Source organism: Momordica charantia (assembly GCF_013281855.1).
Source record: "Momordica charantia cultivar OHB3-1 chromosome 4 unlocalized genomic scaffold, Mcharantia_2.0 BLBB01000004.1, whole genome shotgun sequence".
NCBI lineage: Eukaryota > Viridiplantae > Streptophyta > Magnoliopsida > Cucurbitales > Cucurbitaceae > Momordica > Momordica charantia.
Window position 1 is genome coordinate 25,437,503 of NW_028275162.1, and position 16,917 is coordinate 25,454,419.

Sequence of the window (16,917 nt, forward strand, 5' to 3'; positions counted from 1 at the left end):
AACATTTCAAGAACGATAAAACAATGTTTTTAATTACGTTTTTGGAACACATTGAAAACGAAAACAATGAAACAAGAAAACTTTTTTTTGTTTTCTCCAAATTTTTTATACAATTTTGAGAACGTTTCTTAAAAAATGAGAAATAACATACATGAATAGTTGTCAAATACTTTAATCTCTTGATAAAATTACAAACGGAAACATTGCTGAAAGAGCCCAAAGTAATCCAACTTCCAATAAGATCCGTCCCAATCTCTAATAATTTATAACTGAAATCTTAAAAAGCTCATAAAAGATGAACAGAAAAATGAGAATGTGAAGACAGTGTATCTTCAAAATAATCAAAATAACATTATACTCTTGTGGTGAATAAGGTGCAAAACAATCTTGAGTTAATTTAGTTTTTTTATACTTTTTTGGTATGTGTAGGCTATACCAATATGAAGCATGGCACTCTCAGCCAAGAACAATTACAAGTTAAAGGCCATAGAGTATAATTATTTTCACCTGATGAGATTGAAATGTTGCTGTCTAGCAATTTTAGATTATAGTTGAGAGTTGTCGAGCTCTTGAAAAATTCTGCTCAGCTGGTTGGGTTGGATTGGGTTTGAAAACCTTGCATTCAAATTTCAAACAAGCAAAATCATATTCATGAATATGTATGAATTTCAGGATAAAAAAAAACTATTTAACAAACAAAAAGCATTAAGGAACTCACTAATTGTGCTTTCCATCATGGAACTGGGCATTTTTTGAAGACTTGAAAGTTTCTAAGAACTGCTTGGCCTTCTGCAGTTCTTGCTTCTGTCTTGTCTTGTCCCAATTGTGTTCAGATGCCAATATCTCAATTACTCGAGGCAATGCGTGGTTGGCAGCGTCCGTATCGAGGAAAGCGAGCCGTGATCTTCTGGCAATGAAATCGACTGCACATTCACAGTACTCATGCCGAGCACAGTATGCAACCTCAGCCTCCAAGAAGGGGTAGCCATGGGCCAATCGCTTCCCCAAACTCTCATTCTGTGGTGAAAAAGAATTTGAGTTAGTCCTAAAAGTTTTATCAAACAAACTAGACTTAAAAAAGCCCCTAAAAGCTAAAAGGAAAAATCTTATAGAATGGATATGACAAATCTCGTACTAAGCTATTGAAATTGACTTTGCTTTGGGTTCACTGCCGATCTCCCCTTCCTCTAAATAGGTTATTTGAATTAAACAGTTACTTCAAAAAATGACTAAACGTCTGAATTTTCCTGAAATTACCTTTGCAGACTTCACTCACAATGCTGCCTATGTAAATTTTAAAGATTCAACTAATCTGTTTCTCCAAGATTTTGTTTTGAGACAACCAAAAATTTTAATTGAATTGGTGAGAAGTTACAAAAAAAATCCAATTCTCGACTTATCTTCAAGATTCATTGCATTTCTTTGCACCACACTTCCCACAAGACACTCGTAATCACGCATGACCAAATCGCTCTGAGGCTAGGATTGAAGACAGAAAATAGCTGGTTTTACAAAGAATACACCAGCTTGAGGAAGAGAGAACATAAGGTTCCTTTTTAAACCATGTCTGCAGTATTCAATCCTCCTTTAGCAGCCAGACAAAAGTTTACCTTTTTGGGCACTTTCTTCCTCCAAAAATCTTTAAAAACTGATTCAAGGAAACACCACCACCACCGCCGCCGCCACCGCCGCCGCCGTTTCCTTCAGTGTTAATGAAGGAGAATAAAGATGCAGTCCGAAGAGGCCATCTGAATCCAACTCCACGATGTCTTACCCCTTTGGTCAGAACTGAACGCTTTCAAGAAGATGAGAAAGCTTAATCCACTTGAAAGTTCTAGATACCAACCATTAGCAGTCAAATTCAAGCAAAATCCTTGACCAATAAAGATTCAGAATGCCGAAGTTTCTCCTTTACGGTAGTGATTTTGGCCACCAATCTGACCAGAAAGAGATTGAGGATCCATTACCAACTTTAATCTTCCACACTTAATTCTCTCTCTAGATTGGCAATAGAGTTCCTAGTACTGGCCATTTGATGCCTATAGCTTTTATAGTAAACACAGCCATCCTTGCCCAATCAATACTTGTAACAAGGAGTTCCTCCAAATGGAGTCTATTTCCTAAGAGAAACACCACAACATTTTGGAGGCTAAAGCCACATTACTACTTCTGAGATTGCCCGATCCGAGAATTAATGGTGCCAACTGCCAACCACTTATTTATGTAGCATATATAACCACTATTCCTATGACAGATTCACAGACTAATGCCTATTTAACCCTAATATGACCATCCTATCAGCATACAGAATGAAGGGTGGTCAAAATTAGATTTCTTAAATATTCTCTTTAGAGGCATAAGGAATAAAAGCTATAAAAAGAAGTTAGCAATGGTATAGGGGAGAAACACAAACCTGGGCTATGGCAGCCACTCTTTCAGCTGAAACACCATATGCTTGAGATAAATGTCTTGCAGCTGCAGTGTCCATAACTCCGGGGACAACACTACCCTTATGAGTCTTTTTCATACGTATATATTGTTGAGCTAGGACAGTAAAAAATGCAGGCTCCCATCCATCTCCACCAACAAGCCGTAGCTTGTCAGTTACACATGCATTTGTTGGCTTCAGCTTCCCAGACTTTATAGCAGCACTAACAGCATCTTCTGCCATACTGAAACCAAGAAAACATGGTCTAATTAAGACAAGAAGATAAAAAGTGTCAAAACATGTAAGGTGTAAGGCTTACTAAGAAGTCATAATCTGCCAGCCTACACAGCAAGACAATATTGAAGACATTAACCAGATATTGATATGACAACTTCGTTAAGGATACAACAAATTGAATACTTGCTACATGCATTAAGATTTCCATTTCAATCATTGACAATTCTCAATCGTGTAGACCAGATATTTCATCACAGCCAAGATAATAGTACCTCCGATAAGTAGTCCATTTCCCACCAGTAATTGTGACCAATCCGGGATAATCTTCACAAACAACATGATCTCTTGAAATGCTCTCTGTACTTTTTGCCGATGGATCTATAGCCAAAGGACGAATACCACTCCAAGCTGAGAGAACATCTGTTCGCCGCACCTAAATTTTGGAGAGGAATTAAGTCCCTTGAAGAAGATCAGATCAGAATGAGGAAGGAAAGAGACATAATTTTCTATCTAGCACAAGTAAAGCTAACTAAAACGATAAAAAACTACTTTTCAGGGGCCATGGAGGACATAGATATTGAAATATATGCATAATCCATCAGTTATCCATCGGACACAATCCCAACCCAACATATATAATCCCTTTCACTGATCAACATCTGAATGAGGTAACTATTAGCTCCAAGCATCCCATGACAGAACAGTAAAACAAACAATACTCTGGAGTCATCTTTTAACTTATTCTCCACGTACAAACTTCGTAAAAGATAGCCAACCTTTACTTTTCTGCCACACAAATACTAGATGTAAGGAACCCGGAGAAAATTTTAGCTGACTAGGTGAAAGAGGAAACTTACAAAATTAAACTGTGCTAAAATGCAACCCTCTTGTAATCAGCAGAGCTAAAGCATATAACTCAAACTTAATACATGCTTTACCATAAAAAGTAAGGAATCAACAGAAAACTCTCTTCTGCCATTTGAAATTAATAGTGTATACCTTGAAAAGTTTTTTAAAATTTTTCTTTCTAAATGTCATTTTTTGCTACTAATTTCAATTGTGAGTACTTATCAACCATGGTTATAGACACATATTACAGAAGCAATGTGGCAAGTGGCTGATGGATTCTACATCAATGTAATTAAGGATGGGCGTAGTTAGACTGATTAGATAAGAAAAGAAACGATAAACCAAATGAACAAAAAAGATAAATTTTAAGTTCTAGCATTCACCTAAAACCCGCCTTCTAAAGGACAAGAGTTTTGAGCTTCAATGTTGTTATTACAAAGCAGGAAACAAATCGTGCATAAAATTTATGGATCCAAAGCACAAAAATGAATGCAGATAAATACACGGACATCAGTAAGTTCAACCATCTCAAAAATTCTCTCAACTGTTTCAAATTTTAACACGCCTAGTCATACAATAAAAAGTATATTGAAAAAGAAAAAAATATTTAAATTTTGCACAAGAAAGTATAAAGAAACAGGTGTTAATGATAAGTCAAATACCTTTTTTTTGGTAAGAACAATAAAACCACATACCTTTACGTTGAGGTAATCAGAGATTGCATCCAGTATAAACTGAATTTCATCCTCATGTGGCTCAGGAAGCATAGTGATGCTGGTGTTGGAATCCGTGGTTCCAGCAACTGTTCGTCCTAACCATGGCAGCATAAAAACAACACGGCCGTCCTTAGTCTTGGGAACAATGAGACCCATTCCCTCGGGAGAATAATAATCAGGGAGAACTATATGGACACCACTACTGGGACAGATCATAGAGACTGCCTCTTTATCAGCCATCTTTCTCACAGAGTCACAAAATGGCCCAGCGGCATTGACAATTACCTTTGCGTAGGTATCAAACTCTCTACCTGGTACACATGGATAGTTAGTGAGGATCAGAGAAATAAAAGGAATATATTAAGTTTAGAATTTTACTGGACACTCCATTGCTTGTTTTTTTTATGTAATTTAAACTAGCATCTACTGTCATTTATGCCAAATACAAAACCATGTAACATCTAGATTCATCTTCCAACAGGAGGTTATTGCAGTGATCTAAAATCAGTATAGCAAGTTGATTGGCAAAAGTATCCTTCACATAAGTATCCAACAGGAGAATTTTTCCTTGCCTTCTGTTCTCAACTGAAACATTACTTTTAAAAAAAAAAAAAAATCAAAACCTTCAACAGTAGTCGCCACAAAGCAAAAGAAATCAAGTTAGAAGGTGGGTGGCGAAAGGCTTTTTTTTTTAGAAAGAGAGAGATTAAACCCTCAAAATTATAATTCCAGCAAAACTGAAAGCATCCACACGAACTGCCCTGCAAAAATCTAACAGAACTAAAAAGAAAAAAGTCTTCCAAAGCAACTCAATTTAAATATAAAAGATAGTGTTCCATGTAATTAGCACCTGACAACTTGTCACGAATCCTCGCACCAATAATTCGATCACTATCCTCGTCTTTCAAAAATCCCACAACTTCAGCATAGTTAAGCACCGCCGCACCAGCCAGAGCGGCAGTACAAGCCAGACCCACATTGACCCGCGAGTCATTCATCTGGCCATCGTAATACACCACGGTGCCTTTCAAACTTCTGCCCTGACCGTTCCTAGCGAGTGTAGGGAAGAGCTCCACAGATTCTTGCGCAGAATAGTACCGAGACAAGTGCAAGAGGCGACGCCCTGAAACTAAATCGTACATCTTCAACCCAATCCAAAAGTAGATAACCTCGAACCAATCAAAACAGGGCGTCATGCACGGCAACGTATGGCATAGGTGTGGTGCATTCTCAATAAACTGCTTTCGCTCCTCAAGCGCATGAAAGACCAGTTTAAGCTGCTTATAATCCAAATTGAACACTGCTTTCTCCAAATACCGCACACCTGATAATGAAATACGAGGCAATTTAGCGTCCATGAACACGAAACGGAATAAAACTTAATGTTGTTGATTATTCAATCAATTCGTATGCAGAACTAAAACAATTAAATCGAAATAAAATTATCAGATTGAGTAGCAGAATTTCACCGTATACTTCATAAAACGGCGAAGAAACAAAATTGGACATCTGAAAAAGGTTACAAAGATTATTCGACAAATGTACGACGACAGAATTTTCAAATTCTTCAAATTCTCCGTACCTCCATGAATGAGCTTCGTCGAACGCGAAGACGTGCCGGACGCGAAATCCTCGCGCTCAACGAGGCCAACGCGAAGTCCTCGTGTGACGGCATCGAGAGCGACACCGCAACCGGTAGCGCCTCCGCCGACGACGAGAATGTCAAGAGGATTGACAGGGCTGGCTCCAATCAAAGCTGACTCCTGGACTGATCGCGGCGGAACAACGGCAGTCGGATCGTTGATCTTGTTTCTGTAGGACTCGAGCGCGTGACCACTGGCACCGCGGTCATTGGAGGAGAGGGAAGGCTGAAGCAGGATAGAACCGCCGGCAGCGGTGGCGACGGCGGCGACGGCGAGCCTACTCAGCCGCGTGGCGGTGGACATGAGGGCGGAGCGGGAAGGAAGGTGCTGATGTCGTGATGCGAGAGAATCACAGAGGATTTATGAAAATAAAATAAAATAAAATCAATAAAAAGACCACGAGAAACGATTACTAATTTTAATTAAATAAATAAATATATATATATATATATGTAATAAAATAATATTACACAGAATTATTTTAGTTATTTTTAAATTTTTATGGAGAAGTCGCGTTGGAAATTGAAAATTGAAATTCTATCCGGATATCTTTAAGAGGAAAAGGCTTGGTCATCCGATCCAATAATATGTGAACATTTTTTCATTTTTTGGTTTTTAATTATTTTATGAAAATTAATATCTCATTAAATATCTTACAGTTCTTTTTTTTTTTCATAAACTTTTGGACGCTTTTTTCCCTTTTATTTATTCTCACCTCCCTTTTTATCAATCTTTTTCTTCATTTCTTTTCTCTCTCTTTTAGTTAATTTGTCTTTTTTTTTTCACTGCATCTTTTTTTTCTTCTAAATTTACTGTATTTTTATTCAAAATTACTATATAATTTATTTTCCAAATTTAGTGTATTTTTTAATATGAATTTACTATACCTTTTTAACACCATGTTTCAAAAATAATAACTTTTCCTCTTTGTTATAATATTTTTTTTCATTATTCTCCTTGTAACAAACAAAATTCAACGTTTCACCGTCTAAAAGTACGATAACTCATGACTTTTTAGTCGAATATAAATGTCTTAATTAGTTGAACTAAGCTATTTTGACATATATATACGTATAAGTCTCACATGCAAGCATATTTTAAAAAAATTTAATAAATATATATTTTAGTGTCTAATATTTTGTAGTTTTTTCAATTTAGTTTATAGGGTTAGAAAAGTTTTGGTTTAGTCCCAGTTGATGAATTCTTAAATAATTTTAAAGGAGATAGATGTAACAAGATAAAAGAAACTTAAAATTTCTACTAGTTTCTTACAAATTCTTTAGAATGAATTAGAATCTTTCGTATCTTAATAATTTTTTATCATCTAAAACTTTTATTTTCAGTATAACAAGTTGGTGTGAGGGATTCAAACTCATGACGTCTTGATCAAAGACGTCAATCGTTGAGTTAAATTTATGCTGAGTTTTTATCTTCTAAACTTTCACCGATTCACAAAATATCATGACAAACAGATTTACTATAAACTAATTTTAACATTTAAATTTATTATAAACTAACTTTAACATTCACTAACCAATTATTCAATCTTTTTATTATAAAAAAATATTGATTAACAATGAGGGCCTGAACTTAAAAACATTAAAACATACACGACTAAATCGAAATTATTAACATAAACTTAGCTCGGTGAATAATTCATATCTCGTTGTAGATTAAAGTCTATTAAAAATACGGAAAAAAAATATGGAAGATCCTTTGTCTTGTCCATGTCCGGTGTGAATAAAGTTATGGGCATGGACACCTCATCTGCACTGCACCCATTAGGCAAGTGGTGTTTAGGTAAATTCACAATATCATATATATTAATTTTAATTTTAAATTTTTTGACAGGCTATATTAATTATTAAAAGAACCGAAAAAAGAAAAAAAAAAAAAAAGAAGAAGAAGAATAAGCAAGCTCAACTTCGGAGGTCTATGGGAAGAAAGGAGCTCGTGATCCGGCGACGGCAGTTGCACGTGACCGGCGGCGGCCACTGAAACAAGGAACTCCGGGATGCACGTGACTTTTCCTCTCCATATTATTTGGATTTTCCAAAATTGAATTACAAGGAAAAAGGGGAAATTAATAATAAATATATGGTCTAATATTATTTTGATTGTGTAATCTCTAACTTTGTTTATATCAAAGTTTTAGTCATTGTATTGTATTTCTTACTTTTTGGACATTTATTTTCATCTTTATCTCATTTATTATTATTATAATTTTAATATGACATTTCACTTATTAAATAAGATGTAGTCATAAATTTGTATTAACAGATTTTCATTGTCTATAAGATAAATAGAGGTCAAAAGTATATAAATTAAAAGAGACATTTTGATATCAGGAAAAAAAAAACCAAAATAATTGCAAGGTTGACATGGTCATATTCTAAAAAATAACAATAAAGAAGAAGCCTGGAATCACAACAATAAAGAGATGTTTGTTGTTTTTTTTTAATAGAAAAATAAGAACCTAAAGTTTTATGGAACTTTTATATTTGAAAAATATGTACTTCCGAAGACTCTTCCTTTTTATCTATTTATTTATTCACAAAGGTATTTTAAAAGCCTCACTGGATAATCCCATCCACGTAGGGTTGCGTGCCACCATTTTTATTTTTATTTTTTCTAAATTTTACTTTTAATATTAATTTTTATCCTTCTTCTTCTAATCCCATATCAGGCTCTCAAAATCAAATTTAATGCTGAATTTCAAAATTTTCAAATTTGAATAAGCAATAAATGCTGTTTCTCGTGAGATGGATTACTTTTAACCTTTTTTAATTATGAGGTAAACTATATACTATGAACTTTGAATTATGTTTAATAAGTTTCTATCATTTCAAAGATTAAATCTAATAGATTCGTGATTTTTAAAAGTATCTAATAAGTTCTCCCACTTTTAATTTTGTGTCTAATAAGCTCTCCGCAAAGTCGTAAGACCGTGTATAGGGACTGACGCCTGCTCAGTGCCGGAAGATCTGCAAATCTATGTGTATTAAAAAATGCAGGTCAAATAAGCTTTGGGGGACAGGTTCCCCCGAGCCTCGCCCCCCATGTAATTTTTGTTTTTTTTGAAAAACATAAAGTATGTAATTGGTCATTGAACATTCGATTTTTTTTTTTTTTGTATATAATAAACCTTCTGATATTTTTTTCTTTCAAAATTTATGAATCTATTTGACATAAAATTGAAATATGTGTCAATTTTATGTCTAAAAGAATTCTAAATTTTCAAATTTGTATTTAAGTGATTCGTAGATTTTAAAAAGCACTTAATAGATCATAAACTATTAGACACACAAATAAAATTCTTGAATTTATTAGACATAAAATTGAAAGCGAATCGAATCCACGACCTTTTGGTTGTCAATAACCATTGAGTTATGCTCACTTAAACACCTATTTAAATGCCCCTAGAAGTTTATTGAAATAATACATTAAAGTTCAAATAGCTTGTAATTAAATTTATATTACCAAAAGGTTACACTTTCATTTCGTTTTGTAGTTAGGATTGAGAATTTTTGTAGAATAACTCAAGACCATTCAAATGAATTTGCCTTTAGCATTATCTAGATTGAATTAATGCATTAATTGAGCCTTAGAAAATTTTCAAATTTAATTTTTAATGAACGGATCAAACTAAATATAAAAATAAATTCTCCACTTCTCCTTATATCTGAACCTTTTTTCATAATAAAAAAAATTACCTCTTACTGTCCAAATGTAAAAATATTGTTCAATAACCATCTGTGATTTTCGACCTTTATTAACTTAAAAAATAAAATTTATTAGTTGGTTTTCATTTTAGGGAAAAAAAGAGTAAGCAGTGTAAGATTTTAAAGACAGGTTTATACATGATTTTAGAAGATAACAAAAGTAATTTTGGTAATGACAAAAGTGATTTTGACCCTTTGAAACATACTCTAATGTTTGACAATGATTTACACATGGTTTTAGAGAAAAAGCGTGTTCAAAATCAGTGTATCTGTTGAATAATCTAGTAGAAAAGGGCAAAGAATGCACCAAAACACCAGAAAAAGAACCAAATTGCAATACATGATGCTTTATTTGATCCGTAAAATGTTTGCACTCCAACAGAAACCCATGTAAAAAGAAAAAAAAAATCTACCTTTTTTTCTAAGAATCCAGAGAAAATATAGTCTACAAATGCAGTTTATGGTTTAAAGGGGAATGAATCTTTCACCATTTGTTACACTTTAGATTGAATATCAACAAGTCAAAGCAAATAACAAAGCGAAAGACTGCAGGACTCACCACACTATACAGATCACATGGGAGCAAAGCGATTTCCTGTAAAATATGCTGCTGAGCTGATTAAATAATTAATGTCACAGCGGTTTTCAATCATGAGGAAGTTGGTCGTGGCAATCGCTTCGCAATTTCCTGCCAAATAAAGAAGAAACAGTTGATCCCACAATGCATTTGAATGAAAGATCAAAGTGGCCCCTATTGGGATGAGTGATATACATTTCTATAGAAGCTTTGGATAAAGAGGAAACAGCATCTCGATAAGTGAGCACGAAAACTACTGAACATCTTCACATAATTTGAGCAGTTAAATGTGTATCTCTAGGATTTTTCCTATTTGGGATATGATAGACGTATGCTATCTTATCAGAGATGGGAAGATATGCCAATGTATCTGAGGACTAGAGATTAATAAATAAACTTCCCAATTTCATAAAGTGTCTACTAAAAGCACGAATTAGAGAGAGGTGTGCAATAAAACATTCGCTGAAGACAATTTTGCAAGGAAAAGAAAGCAATCCAATCCAAAAAAACGACGGATCCGCGCAGAAATTGATATAACTTCATTCCGCAGGCCACAGTTATAAGGGTGGCATGGCATTGAGCAATCATGAAAAGATAGACCCACCAATAAAGACCTTGAGTTGTAAGAAGACAAGAACATTCTAACAGCAAACAACTTGATTTGACACCTCATGGAGTAGCATAACGTTAAGATACAACCACCAACAAAGAGCTGGGGTGAAAGAACGTTCCAACTTCACACTTGATGGAGTTCAACATAACCACCACCAATAAAGAATTCATTTCCTAAGGCTACCAACTATAATGAATATTATAAAGTTAACAGCCTATGACAATGTATTAAGCAGATTCTGAACTTCTAACTGCCAATTCTCGGCAGTATTCAATATCTTTCCCATTCGCATCCACTAGGAATATTCAATTGAAATTGTTTAATACCACTCTAACAACAGTGGAATATCATAAAAGTAGCATACACAATAATCTACCTTGTTTATAGACAGCAGCTATGAAAATCATACTAAAAGGATAAAATCAGGAATACCTCAAACAGCTCGTTTATATTATCTGCAGTCTTTGCAGAAGTTTCAATAAAGAACATTCCATTCTTCTCTGCATACTCAGTGCCATCCTTCAAAAGTGACACATAAGTATATCAGTGAATTATTTCCCCATTTGCAAAAAACAAAATAACATAAAAGGAGGATAAATAAAGAAGACAGAAGAAGAAGAATGCATTCGATTGAATAATACCGACTTTACCTCAACAGACACTTTCCTTTTCTCTTGAAGATCAGCTTTGTTACCGACCAATGCCAAAATAATATCAGGGCTGCCATGCTTTTGTAGCTCCTGTAAGTGCCCAATATGGATTGTGAAGATTTTGAACTAGTCAAAGGATGACCAACTCAAACTGAACTAGTCAAAGGATATACCATGCATGCAAACTAAAAAAAGAAGAAGAGAAATATTTTTCTTTTGCAAAATGAAGAGAAATCTTTTAGACTATTCACTTTATACCAGACATAAATATTTTTATTCAAACTGACAAAATATTGTCCAACTTGTTCATTTAAAATTCTCTTTCTTCCTCTCCGAACACAAAACCTGAGACATCTCAGATGGAAAAAGTTCCAACTTCCATACCCTTTCTATTGGAGACTGATTAACAACGAAGTCCCATAAAAAGAGAGGATTGCTTATCAAGCGGCAAAGATGTAACGAATTTCATCTACTAGGAAAAAGGAGTTAAAAAGGAGTGATAATCTTCAGGCCTCGGCACAAGGTTATCGAGCATCCTAATGAGCCAATATCAAAACCATATTGCCAGTATAAGCTACAAGGGAACAGATAGATAGGGAAATGTGATCATCAGATAATATATCCATGGAGATTGTTGCTCCATGCTTGAGGAGGCTCTTCACTATCCTCCGTTCAAGGACAAGGGTCGCTTTTTGTGGCAAGCGGGTGTCTTTGCTGTTCTTTGGGTTTTGTGGCTTGAAAGGAACCACATGAATCTTAGAAGGGTTGAGAGATCATGGGAGCAGGTGTGGGACCTTGTTAGGTTCAATGTGTCGGTTGTGTCCCTTTGGGCCTCGGTGTCCAAAGTGTTTCGTAATTACTCCTTAGACTTGATTTTGTTTGGTTGGAGCCCTCTTTTAATTTGGCTCCTTTTGTTGGGCTGGTTTTTTTTTTTAGGTATACCCCTTTGTATTCTTTCATTTCTCTCAATGAAAGCTCAACTTTTCATAAAAAGAAAAAAAAAAGATAATATATCCATGGATTAAAAAGAATTAGATTCTGTATCAAATTGGCCAGTACTGAGTGGCAATCTCAGCTAATGAAGAATTGCCTCCTAGGTTTTGCTTTGGTTACGCTCACGCATAATACCTATGGAATAAGATCATCACTAGTAAAAGGCCCAATGATGTTACAATTTGGAATTGAACAGATACAACAATCACAAGAAGTAAATATAGGACAAAAACTACTTTAATCATCACTTTAAAACATACCTTAACCCAATATTGTGCTTTAGCGAAGGAATCTTGGCTTGTTATATCATATACAATAACTGCAACTGCAGCACCTCGATAGTAAAGTGGAGCTAATGCAGCATACCTAAACCAAGAAAAATCAACAATGACAACACTCTTGCAACAAAAAGCTCTAGTGACTATGAAGCAAGCTAGAAAAAGACTGCCAATGAGATTAATGTAGCTCGCCAAGAAGTTAAAGACACGAGGAGTTTGAGGATATCTACTAGAGATTTAGATGATCCTACCTCTCTTGCCCAGCGGTGTCCCATATTTCAAACTTCACTGTTGTGGAATCTTGCAAAGCTATTGTTTGTGACAAGAATGATGCTCCAACAGTTACCTGAGTTTTCCAACGAACATTTATAACCAAAATATTGTAATTACTTTGGGAATGAAATGATAATAACACAAATTTACTTGTGTTAAGCATATATTTATAATAATTTCTGGACCGTAATACAATCCTGACCTTAGATGTTGGGTCAAACTGACCACGGACAAAGCGAAGAACAATACAGCTTTTACCAACACCAGAATCACCCAGCAGGACAAGCTGCATGGAGACAGAAAGAGAAGATGAAAAATAACTAATAAGAGACCATAGAAACTTTTATGCTTTCTCAGCAAGCGCTCAACCAGACATATTAGCATATCTTCAACTTTGAATATCATTAAATTTGATAACATCTTGATTATCAATTCCCCAACAAGGAAACCTTTGCTGCATCTTAGCCATCGTATGTTTGTCCTCTTACGGGAAAGAATTGAAAATCAACAAAATTTCCGCTTATCAGTCTAACAAAGAACTCACTTAAGGGGGTCTTATTCCTTTAACAATGAAAAAGAAAAGGAAAGAAAAGAAAAAAAATACATCATGAGCAAATATCAGCCGAACACTCAGTGAATAAAAACAAAAACCAGCTTTTTGTTGCTTCTCAAATACCTTGACGCGTAAATTCTTGGAATCATCTGCACTGTTCTCTGGATTAAGCCCACCCGATCGCCCAGAAGTCCCGTCTGTATAATAAAACCCCCAAAAAGATCAACCAAACTCGAAATACGCTGCCATCAGTAAAACTAAAAACTGAAGTAAATGACTTGAGGGAGAAAAAAAACCCACCAAACCCTAATGTCCCCGTTAAAAAATCAAAGAACCAGAACAACTCCATAATAAAAAACAAAGAACTGACCAAACAGTACCTCTTAAATTTTTCAATAAATCCTCTTAGATCAAACTTAGACAGAGAAATGAACCCGATAACCCTCAAGAACTGAAGCAACGAATTCGACAAAGGAAGATACCTGGGAGAGAGGAGGAGCAACCCATGGCGATCAAGGTCTGTAAAATAATCGATCCAAGTAATTAAGCTATTGATTGAACTTTCGTAGAGTCCACGCAGCAATTGGAGTATTCTGCAAAAGATGAAAGCTTGCGCCTCCGGGACTGGTTCGTTAATGGCTGTTAAAAACTTTTCCACAATATTTCACATTTCATCTTCCAATGAATCGCAGACAGAAACGACGTCGTCTACCAGAAAAATGATATATCGGATCCGAAACTCAAATAGATCCGAATCCGATACGCTGAGAAGAAGAGACGTCAACTGAGCCCAATAACGAAAGTGGGCCAATTGGGCCGGACTTCTATATAAGTGCTTTTTTAAATTAAAAATAAAAAATACCTCCAAAAACACAATAATATGCAAAATGAACCAACTTATCATGAGTGAAAGCCATTGTTTATCTTATGTTGCTTTAAGTTTGTAATATGCTATCCAATATGTTTTTCAAAACATTTTCTTCGACCGGGTGTTCTAAAATTATTTTCTCAAAAAACGTGAGTGGAGATTGCAAGATATATAGTTTCGTTGTGCCATTGGCATGTCCTGTTTTGAGTTGGCTAAATTGCTTGTGGACAGAAGCAATTGTTGTTCAATCGTTTCGTGAACCTCATCAAAATGCAATTGTTTTTAATATGAAAGACACCTCCCAAAAAGTAAAGAAAGTTGCGTAGAACTTAATATGATCGAGAACCATATATTTGATTCACAAAATATTCCTTTTAAGAATCCTTAACCACCCTCTTTTAACTTCATGTAGCACTGTAATAGCATCATCGAGAAAGAAGTAATTTTCTTTCTTTCTTTTTTGTTAAACACATCGTGGGGTGTGAGATTTGAATATCACCTCGCAGGAAAAGAGTAGGTTTATTGACTATCGAGCTATGTGATATGATTTTAAATAGTTAAGATATCTCTATCTCTTTTAAAGTATAATTGTTTCAAATCTCCACCCGTACCCGTATATATGGATACGATAAACTTTTTTGAAAAAAGAAATTAATCTCCTTTGCTTTGCCGACTGGATTGGGCTGTGGCCCACAAATTTGTCTTTTTCATCAGTTCCCAAGTTGGGCCCTCAATCTTAAACTACAAGGCCCAAGTACAGGGGAATGACAACTTTGTCACATAGTAGCACAGCTTCTAAAGTTTCAAATCATGAGTAGACTTAAGCCTCAAGAACTCTGTTTGAACACAAATATAAAGGCAAAGAAAGTTCTCTTTTTTTCTTTAAGTGGTATCCATAGAAAGTTTTTTGAGATCACATATAATTTGGTAGTTTTTGCTTTGGTTTTCAATGTTTTGATTGGAGATTCAAGCATGTCCATTTTAGATTAGTCATTTCTCTTTAAAACATCTATTCTTGTTTGTAGATAAGACTACTTTCAAATAGATAAGCTTATCTCAAGCTCATCTTGATAAAGCTCGTCTTGAAAAACATGTTTTAGAAGACAATGAGAGTTTTAGTTTGATAATGATTACGACCTTTAGTTTCTTGTTAGTCACGATTTAGATATACGGATGTCGATGTGTAACATTGTTTTTAACTCTCTCTAACTTAGGAAGCAACAATGTTTTGTCAACTTTAGCATGTCTTTGTCGAGAGTAATTTGTGGAATGAGCTTTTTATTCTACTGATCTTACATGAATAATGGGCTATCGATTGACAAGAAATGTATGCCTTGTTAGACCAATGAGACTTGAACTAATTCCCTCTCAATTCATCACAACCTCTTTGTACCAATGAGTCACTCATGATACCTATCAAATCAGAAAATTCGCAAAACTTATCGTGATTCCTAGTAGTAAATTTAAAGGAACACAATGCAACCCATTGATCTTATTTCTCACATGAAAGTTGAAAAAGTGAGGGGCCCATTTAGGGTTTTAAGCAACTAAGAGGGGATGATGATGATGTGTACATATATATTTGGAAATTTGTTGAGTAGACAATCCAAGTTGGCTTTGGGGGACAACTCCACCTGAAGGATAAGGGAGAAATGGGTCATGATGCATTGGCAACACACTTCCCCATCATAAGCTACCAATTTGGACAATCTTGCTTTTCTAGTTTCTATCTTGTTTGATTGCAATCCTCAAATCTTTTCATAACCCAATCTTCTAACTGTGTGCTTTGGTGGTGGGAACCCTAATTAATTGAAATCAAACTCTTTGGGAATTAATCATTGAACCCTCCCTTTGCAACTTTTTTTTTAAAAAAAATGATCTCATTGAGATCAATTTGGATAGCCCTATCTCTTCTTTTTAATTCATTATTGTATCTTAGTTTCAAAGTGTGACAGAAAGACTTTTCCAAAGTATGTAAAACTATTCTTGATTTTTTTGTAGATTGGGATTGATGATGTATGTGCTTTGTGGTCCATAATAATCTTGATTCTTTGAATATTTATTCTTGATTCCATTCCTTTGGGTTAAATTTATTGGGTGGAATTTTGTTGACTTTTTCTTTTTAAATATCGAGATTTTTCTTTCTTCCCGTGGAAAGAAAAAGTTAGGAACAAAACAGATCTTCACAGTAGTATGGTATTGTTGTCATCTTATCTATAGCCAATGTGGAACATTGGTTGCAGTATCATCTTATTTTAGTCTAAATATTTTTATACTTGTTATTAATTGTCAAATTTTTATATCTCCTATCTCATTAACGAAACTGATCTCCATGGACTTAAAAAGAATATTTGATCTACTCAATATGAGCATAACTCAGCAGTCAAAACATTTATCCTTTCTCTTATATTTTTGTTCTACCGAAAAAAGAATCTATCCATATGGGCTAGTTAGTTACCTCTCAAATCCAAAATATTTTTCCTTTTACTACCTTTCATCTTTAATGTCATCAATTTG

At 34.7% G+C, this 16,917-nt stretch overlaps 2 protein-coding genes across 3 annotated transcripts; both read right to left on the reverse strand.

Annotated features, from left to right (window-relative positions):
- Positions 1–329: 329 nt before the first annotated feature.
- On the reverse strand, positions 330–6,265 carry SDP6 (FAD-dependent oxidoreductase family protein). Of its 2 annotated transcripts, XM_022278525.2 has the most exons (7): positions 5,813–6,264; positions 5,081–5,554; positions 4,210–4,541; positions 2,938–3,098; positions 2,414–2,672; positions 719–1,017; positions 330–615 (listed from the first exon to the last, which is right to left on the reverse strand). In XM_022278525.2, coding segments are annotated over exons 1-7 (1,890 nt in total). In that variant the 5' UTR covers positions 6,177–6,264; the 3' UTR covers positions 330–614. The 2 variants fall into 2 exon arrangements, with proteins under 2 accessions (XP_022134217.1, XP_022134218.1); XM_022278526.2 differs by lacking the exon at positions 330–615 and having other exon boundaries at positions 718–1,017; positions 5,813–6,265.
- A 3,652-nt stretch (positions 6,266–9,917) lies between these two features.
- On the reverse strand, positions 9,918–14,210 carry ARA6 (Ras-related small GTP-binding family protein). Its single transcript, XM_022278546.2, has 8 exons — positions 14,015–14,210; positions 13,656–13,729; positions 13,182–13,265; positions 12,958–13,052; positions 12,689–12,794; positions 11,436–11,525; positions 11,218–11,304; positions 9,918–10,283 (listed from the first exon to the last, which is right to left on the reverse strand). Exons 1-8 carry the CDS (start codon positions 14,037–14,039, stop codon positions 10,245–10,247), a joined length of 600 nt encoding a protein of 199 aa, XP_022134238.1. The 5' UTR covers positions 14,040–14,210; the 3' UTR covers positions 9,918–10,244.
- Between the last annotated feature and the right edge of the window lie 2,707 nt (positions 14,211–16,917).

What these genes read in the sequence shown, in the direction of transcription:
- SDP6 (XM_022278525.2), bottom strand. Translation starts at nt 6,176, where the DNA reads ATGTCCACCGCCACGCGGCTGAGTAGGCTCGCCGTCGCCGCCGTCGCC. An exon ending in GATTCGTGACAAGTTGTCAG is followed by an intron (nt 4,542 to 5,080) that starts GTGCTAATTACA and finishes CATGTGTACCAG; the next exon opens with GTAGAGAGTTTGATACCTAC. An exon ending in GAGTGGCTGCCATAGCCCAG is followed by an intron (nt 1,018 to 2,413) that starts GTTTGTGTTTCT and finishes TTTTCACCACAG; the next exon opens with AATGAGAGTTTGGGGAAGCG.
- ARA6 (XM_022278546.2), bottom strand. Translation starts at nt 14,039, where the DNA reads ATGGGTTGCTCCTCCTCTCTCCCAG. An exon ending in AGTTTGACCCAACATCTAAG is followed by an intron (nt 13,053 to 13,181) that starts GTCAGGATTGTA and finishes TGGAAAACTCAG; the next exon opens with GTAACTGTTGGAGCATCATT. An exon ending in GACACCGCTGGGCAAGAGAG is followed by an intron (nt 12,795 to 12,957) that starts GTAGGATCATCT and finishes TTCTTGGTTTAG; the next exon opens with GTATGCTGCATTAGCTCCAC.